The following is an 8,370-nucleotide window of genomic DNA, read 5'->3' on the forward strand; positions in this document are numbered from 1 at the left end:
TGGTTATTCACACACAACGTCAAATATAATATGATTTGGGTTTAAAAAGAATAATAAATTTTATAAGTTGAATTCTTCAATTTGTTTTTAAATTTCATGTGGATCTACTTCTTTTGGGTTTATAGGTGATAGTTGTTTTAAATTCCATATCTAAATGTGAGTATTTTTTCTTATTGTGAACAAAATGATTCAAAATTTAATTTCACTTAAATTTGGAAAAAAAAAAGTAGATATTCACATTGTATACGATTACGACGAATAAAAGTTTTTTTCTAAAAAAGAACCAAAAGATTACTGGAGAAAGATTTTCATGTGTCGTTAAACATGCTGTTAAGTGTTATACGTATTCTCTTTGACAGCTCTCAATTAGATTGTTGCAAGTCTTTCTATATTTTCTTTAGACATATCATCATATACAAGTAAATTTCGATTTACATGATTATCCAAAAAATCCGTTAGAACATTAATTCGTGAAATATTTAAGTTTTAATGAAACATCATAAATAGTATATGTTGCTTATTTTGTTCGGAAAAGAAAAAAAAATTGAAGGTTCAATTGAAACCAACCCATCTACCCCATATGATCCAAAGATGCCCTAGCCCGTTATCCTTCCACTGCAAAGAACGGGAGGTAGTCGCTGCTCTGTGAAGCCAGCCTAACGCATTGCCCTCCTCTCTAATAACATCGTGGCTCATTCTTACGAGCGAGCACCAACGTTCAACTCATTGCTTGGAGCGGACAGGCTAGTTATTGCATCTTCTCGACCGGGTACTTGGACAAGCCCAACGTTCCTTCAACCGAATGCCCCCACTTGGGTTACAAGCTCACGTTATCGAGCTCGGCGACCACAGATGCCACACCGCCTGTCATTAAGTGTCGTAAACAATGAGATTAATTCGATGTGGGATGATATTTCGATTATTTCTCCAAACCCACGGGAAAAAAAAGGAAAAAGATTGCTCCTCTTTCTATTGGGCCATCTGAACTCTGCGGATTCTTCGATTTATTGAATCTTTTTTATTTGGGAACTGATTAAACTTTGGTGAGTTACTCGTGCAATCTATTTTCCCAATTCAATATGTAAAAAACAAGACGTGTATACTTCTTGGTAACTGGTATAATCACAATCCCAATACTTGTCCATTCTGGTAAAATATATTCAATTTGGATGACAATATAATGAGAAACATATAACCTGGTATATGAAAAAAGGTCCAAGTGACGATCATCTCAAAAATATTCTAAATTTTGTTTGTCTTCAACTTCTCTATTTCCTTTTTCAATCTTCGAAAATATGATATACACTTCAAGAACAACCAATCTTCCTATTTTTCTCCAATTTTACTTTATAATACTGCCTAGTGAACCCATCAGAATTTCTTTTGGGCATTTTCATGCATTTCGATTATGAGAATATATTGAACTTTGACTTGAAACTCAACAATGTCAGGTCGATCTTTCTATTCATTATAATTTATTTTTATTACTATTAATTACAATGATTTTTCATTATAATGATTCACAAATAAATGCATTTATAAATTAAAAGTCATGTTAATTATTTATCATTTTCCCATATTCATTCCAAAAAAAAAAAGGCAAAAACTTGTGTGAGACGGTCTCACGGGTCGTATTTGTGAGACGGATCTCTTATTTGGGTCATCCATGAAAAAGTATTACTTTTTATGCTAAGAGTATTACTTTTTATTGTGAATATGGGTAGGGTTGACCCGTCTCACAGATTAAAATCCGTAAGACGGTCTCACATGAGACCCACTCAAAAAAAAAGTATCCATTAAACGTTTTTGAACTTATAAACGACTTTCGATATTTATCAAAATATTGCAACATACTTTTATACATAAAAATGTCCAAAAATAACAATTTTTATTATTTTAGTGGTAATCATTCCTTTTTAGTGGTCATGATAATCAAAGATCATAATACCAAACAACATCGATTAAATTGATACAATTATCACTTCTTTTTTTTCCTTTCTAAATATACGATACTTTGTATAATTTTGTATGAATGATATATACATTAAATTATTCAATGAAAGCAATTGAATGCGTGAAAGCGAAAATTCAGATTCCAGGCATGAATGGTGAGGCTTGGATGAATTCATGAATGGTCACTCTATATCAGCTCATTACGGGACCCTTTCTTTATAAAACTAAGCCCGTAAAGGGGGAGTTGTCTCATTCCCTTTTTTTAACTCACGGACCTAACCTATAAAATACCTAGATGACGTATTTAATCTGGGTTAAGTTTTTTTTAAAAAAATGACAATCAAATTCACAGTTGTTTTCTTTTAGCGTGCACTGACTTAAATCTCGAACTAACGCAATAGTCTGTAAACCACATTATTTGACAAATTCGTCCGAAAAAATGTTGGTAGAAGAAACAAACTCAAGATGATTGATCAAGTGCCAACATATTCCAACAACTAGAAGAGGTGTATAGTAAACTTGGTCTTATTCAACGGTAACTTATCCGGAGATTTCAAGATTATAATCAAATGGGGTATTCATAACTGATATAAAAGAGATAACACCGATGGTTTTTGCAAAATTCATTTTAACATGCTTGAATAAACCTTATATATNCTAGCACAGAGTTTATATATAAAAATTACATATACAGAGCCCAAGTCCTAACATGGGAAGAGCAAAAAGCCAGGTTCGACACACATCTTCCTATTCACAAAACTAATCCTGTTAATCTTGTCATGACACCAAATCAACTGGTCTCTTGTTATTTTAGACATCCTCAAAGCCCTAGAAACTAATCTCATATCTACTTGAGAGAAAAACGTAAGAACTTGATCCCACTCATCTTCGTCATCGTCCCTACACCGTCGAAATCTCCTCAAAATGCACTTCTCACTCCTCAACATGTCTTTCAGCTTTCTCTCCTTCTGCATTCCAAAAGAAAACCCACAAACTTGCATTAGCAAACAGAATAAAGCTTAAGATTTAAAACTTTCAACAAGTGAGTGGCAAGTTAGGGACCTTTTGAAGAATTTTTCGGACAGCTAGTAATAGGCTGAGGTCTTCCGGATCGTGAAGCTGTGGAACAATCTTGTTGTGGGTAGTAGATGGTGGAGTACTGGTGCAGTCCTTATCAGCTTTAACAAATCGCCAAAATATTCGAATCGACTCCTCCACGATTTCAACTAATGTTTCGATAGTAATAACGTATTCATCTCTGTCTTTAGTCCAAGCCCTCCACGTTTTGTCCTTCATATTATCCACTGCCAACAAGCTCTATACCTTTAGCTTCAATAAAATGATGTAAAAATGTCTTTTGCCCCATTCTACGATCATATCATTTTATGAGAATCCAACTCTGCACATTTTTTTTAAAAAAAAAACAAAATTTTTTTATTTTTTTCTATCAATTTTAGACAAATTCTCTACTATTATATTTAAATGCACCCACATATGTCTTTCATACTTTAGCATACCTTAAACATAATCTAATTAATAAACGTACACAATTCTTTTGTTATAAATTTATGCACCCAAACTAAAGCAACGGAAAAAAAGGGATGACATGACCAAGAAGAAGGTACCAACTCGATCAAATTCTTACCTCGGATAACTGGAACTTGAAGAAGATTGCGAAGAACACACCGAGTTTTCGCATAATTTTGAACTCTTGGCCCTAATTGAAATGGCTCGTCTTCTATGAACCTTTGCATCAGCACTTGAAACTGTTGAAACTCCCCAGCAACTTCATTGTATCTATTGATCCCACGGGAGTCTGAATCCCATAAATCCATGGCTTTCTCGTACTGCCAATACAACATCTCCCACGAAGCACACATCTGTCCCACGTATACCACTTCGACATCACCTTCCAATTCATCTATAAACTTCTTCATGGAATTGCTTCCGTGGATTTTTTGTTTCGACAGCCAAAAATTGTGCGAAACCATGGATTTTAGAGATACCGCCGCGAGTTTTTTGTTTGCCGTATATTGGAGGGGAACCTTTAGCTGCAACAAACCTGCCATGCATGAATGCACACAAACGATGCATCATGCATGCGGGTTGTCCAAGATTTAGTTTACATGTGGTAGTTTATTTTATATTATTAAAGATAAAATTAACTTTTTATTTAATTTTTGAGTCAAGCCAAACCCCACCCGATGGTGTGTTGTTTTAAATTATTTTTTTACATAACACAATAATTTATGACACTGAATGACATCCATTGCAGAAAATCCACTAGGACAAATTAAAATGTAAGAAATTTTTTGGCAGAGTAAAGTAATAAATTCAGTCGACCATAATGCTTAAACCTCATAAATTACAACGACCACAAATGCATTGATTCGTTTTTCAAACAATTTGCTTTTGAATTCTTAATAAATTCTATTATTATGGGTAGCACAATATTTGAGAAATTTGGAACTGATCGGATTTTTTTAAAAAAAATTTACGTGGAGAAATGTTCGATGTCACATAGAAAAATCCTTAGTTTTCGACACAAATACATTCTCCTAGGAAAGAATAATGCATTTTCTGGGTTTTGAAGAGGCAACGAATTAAAAGAAATGTATCGTGACTTTAAATGCCCAATTAATTAATTACGTATTAAATACACAACTAAAATGTTGTAACATCATCCACTTCATCCTTATCGTGCCTCGTACCAGACCAAGTCCCATGATATTTCCGTTTTCGGACAATCCAACGGACGAGATCTTATCGGTCCTCTAAAATCAACTCACAAATTATTAATTTTGTACAATTCATAAAAATATGATTAAAGGGTCATCTTGGCACACCAACTAAATGTTCCAATGAAAAAAGTTATAATATAAAATAATATTTTTTCAGTAATCAAGTTAAATTAAAATTAATTAAGAAAAAGAATAAACAAGAAAGACTTGGCCAATATAAAATTTATTGGCAGTGTGGATCAATCCAAGGAGTTAGTAGAATAGTGGGGGCATATAATTACTGGTGATAGTTCATCAATTAACTCGTTGTAAAATTTAGGTTTTAACATTAAATTATTGTATTTCATGATTATATGGGATGGTTAAAATTTTAACAATAAAAATAAATAAAACAAATCGAATCAAGACGAATATGGATGCTTTTTCTAGTTCGAGCTTATCGACTTCGTCTCGAATTAGTTACCTTGGTTAATTTTAATATATTTGCCAATGGGGTAACGAGATGAAGAATGGAAAAGTGGACTAACCCATGGCGTACATTTTCTGGTAATTCAAGATATCCAATTTGCGCATTCTTTCTCTGTAGCTCTTGTAGAACTTGTGAAGCTCCCCCATTCCGTCTCCACGCCGGAACTTTTCATCAATCTTCCATGGCTTCAAATCCTCCATTATCTTAGGAGACTCAAATTCTTCTAAAATGGTGGGCAAACTTGTGTCCCTCACCTTCTTAAGCTCCATTTTCAACTGGTCTATCAAATCTTGGTGTTCCGACAATGACTCCAATTCGTTTGCGGAATCGGACATGGCTAAATCCTTGGACTCTGTTTTGGTAAGAAAAACAGCGTCTGTAAAGTCTTCCTCCGATAAGAAATCCTCGTTAAATTCATCAGGATTTAGCATATCATCATGTTCTGTTGATTTATCGGGCTCTTCCTCCGTAGTATCCATTTCGTCGCCACTGTGGAGATCTTTTGATGATCCCACGTTTTCGTCTAAGCCCGAAGATGATTCTGGCATTGATTCTAGTCCAAAATCTTCATCAGACAAGAAACCATCACTGCGTGAATCCACGGAACTGGTGATTACCCAAGGAACATGATCGACATCAATCGAACCCGAATCCGAATCCGAGCCATCAAACATGGAATTTTTCTCAATGAAACTATGCGGTTCATCAAGAAAATCCTGGTTTCCCTCGAATTTTTTATCTTCTTGAACTGAATGAACCTTTTCTTCCGACTTCTTCACCGATTCCTCTGCCTCGGTATTATCGTTTCCTTCTCCATTGCGTACCGAAATTTCATTACAATCTTTTCCCGACTCTCCCGACTCGCATTTTTTGTTTCCATTAATTTCTTCCACAGGAATAGTCCCCAGTTCAGCTATAAAAGCGCTGGAAGATTTTTTACCAGATGTGGAATCATATTTATTATTACTTTGAAAACAGAACACCTCAGAGTTTGATAAATTATCTGGTTTTTCATGAATCCTACAAAATTCTTCAAAATTCGGGAACTTGAATTTCAGAAATACCTCTCCCTTTTCTTCCCCGCCATCGCCATCGCCATCAAATCTTGTAAACTTGGTAACATCTTTCTCAACGATACACTCAGACGATAACTCTGTCTCTGATTCAAGAAGGTCCATTTCTTCACCATTATTCTCCCCCGAACTCCCATCTCTATGCAGCCTGGATTTTGATGAAAAATAAATATTGAGAAACTAACAAATTATTACAGAAAGGATCCAAATAAACAGAAAAAGGCGTTAAAAGTGATTCCCACCTGAAAATAAACGCAGAGATGAAGTTGAAGATCGGGAGCAGATACATGGAAACAGAGAACAAGAAGGCATATGCCAAAGGAACTAATCTTTGGCTTACGAGCTTAAAGACAGAAGCCATGTTCGGAGTACAGAGTTCTTTTTTTCTTTCTTTTTTTCCCTTTTCATGAGGAACCCATAAAATTGAAGGGGCCGTAAATTCAGTCGGAAGAAAAGAAAACAGGGGAAATGCAGGTGTTTTCGAACCAGAATGGAGTTTGAATCAGTAAAAAGAAGACTCCTCGTGAAGATCAAAACCCACCTAATGGGAGAAATCTAGGTAGAAATGAGATTTTCGAGCAAGAACTAAAGGGACAGGAATGTGTTGTCTCTTTTGTTGATTCAGAGGCTGTGGGAACCTGGACAGGTCGGTATGCGCCGTTTGGGAGGCAATACAGGGTGTAATTGGAAATAAACGCTTTTTAGAGGACTAAACCCAAATTTGATCACGCGTGGGCGGAGAAATTGGAAGGTGCAGGACCGGAGGTTGTGTTCCACATTTCCACTCCACAAAATTGAGGCTCTATGGAATGTTCTTCAAATATTATTCCACGTCCATTTAAGTGCATTAATTCAAAGATGTGACGATTTATATATATAAAAATTGAAACTCATCAATAAATTTTTGGGATTTTAGTTTTACATGTAAGAAACTAGTCTTTTGAATTTAATGTGTTAAATAAAGTTCGAGACAATTAGGGCAAGTATTTAGATAAAATTCTCGTAGTAGTATTTTGTATTTATATATATATTTTAAAGACCCCTACCATTAAAAAAAAAAAAGATGTCTTCAATACATGATGGCTATTTCTAAAAAATAATTGCACATGGTGGTTCGATTTGTTGTTAGAATTGTACAAGAAAGTTTGTAAATGAAAACAGTGGTTTCCTATTGGGTTACTACATGGTAATAAGAGAATTAAAGTTCATCATGTAAGATCTCGGTTTTCTACGTGCTTAAACGCAGCGGAAGTTTTAAAATTTTTATTTTATTTTGAAAACAAAATAACTTTTGGACACTCGTATGGTTTTCACGAATTAAACATACATAGGATGTTCAGAAAATTATACCTTTGTGAATTAAATCACTGGACTCCAACTAATCCGGTATAAACGGATTAGCTCTTGTTGATTCCCTTCGAACTTTCTTCAAGAAATCCTCCTATCATGTCCACGACTAGATAGTGTGTTCCTCTTCCAATTTGCACTAGAAAATATGGAAGATATTTTACGTAGGAGATTGAAATTTGAGAGGCTGCTCAAACTATTCTCCAACGAGAAGTGGCCGAATTATGGAGTGCTTGGGAGAGGAGATTTCGAAAATCTCTTGTGGTGGTAGCTAGGGTTATGTCATGTTAACTCATGTTTATAGTTAACCATGACCTAATTATCATAGTATAATAATTGGGCCCTTTAATTAACATTAATGGGCTTAATTAATTAATTGATTTAGTCACACTAATTTAATCAATTAATCAAGGTCCATTAACAACTTTAATTATTTAATATGTTGGACTTGTACTCTTACAAACCCATTAAACATATTACCCACCATATTTAATTTATTAATTAATAAGCTCAACCTTTGAGTTTAATAAATTAAATCATTTATAGATTCAACATTTGAATTTATTATTCAAATTATAAATTCAACTCTTTGAATTTATATCACCTCCAAAATTTAATATCTAATAAACCCAACATTTTGAGTTTAATAAATTAAATTCTCAAATTTTATAAATTCAACTCTTTGAATTTATTCTCTCAAAATTTAATTATCATAAATTCAACTCCTTGAATTTACTATATAATATAAATTCAACTTCTTGAATTTATTCTCTCAACGGGAACAAAC

At 34.1% G+C, this 8,370-nt stretch overlaps 1 protein-coding gene across 2 annotated transcripts; it reads right to left on the reverse strand.

Annotated features, from left to right (window-relative positions):
• Positions 1–2,611: 2,611 nt before the first annotated feature.
• On the reverse strand, positions 2,612–7,019 carry LOC140976143 (uncharacterized). 2 transcript variants are annotated; one of them, XM_073440054.1, is made up of 5 exons: positions 6,479–7,009; positions 5,222–6,384; positions 3,599–4,015; positions 3,016–3,257; positions 2,612–2,921 (listed from the first exon to the last, which is right to left on the reverse strand). In XM_073440054.1, exons 1-5 carry the CDS (start codon positions 6,595–6,597, stop codon positions 2,658–2,660), a joined length of 2,205 nt encoding a protein of 734 aa, XP_073296155.1. In that variant the 5' UTR covers positions 6,598–7,009; the 3' UTR covers positions 2,612–2,657. The 2 variants fall into 2 exon arrangements, with proteins under 2 accessions (XP_073296155.1, XP_073296157.1); XM_073440056.1 differs by lacking the exon at positions 2,612–2,921 and having other exon boundaries at positions 3,214–3,352; positions 6,479–7,019.
• Between the last annotated feature and the right edge of the window lie 1,351 nt (positions 7,020–8,370).

This window comes from Primulina huaijiensis, chromosome 5 (genome assembly GCF_012295235.1).
Source record: "Primulina huaijiensis isolate GDHJ02 chromosome 5, ASM1229523v2, whole genome shotgun sequence".
Taxonomy (NCBI): Eukaryota; Viridiplantae; Streptophyta; class Magnoliopsida; order Lamiales; family Gesneriaceae; genus Primulina; species Primulina huaijiensis.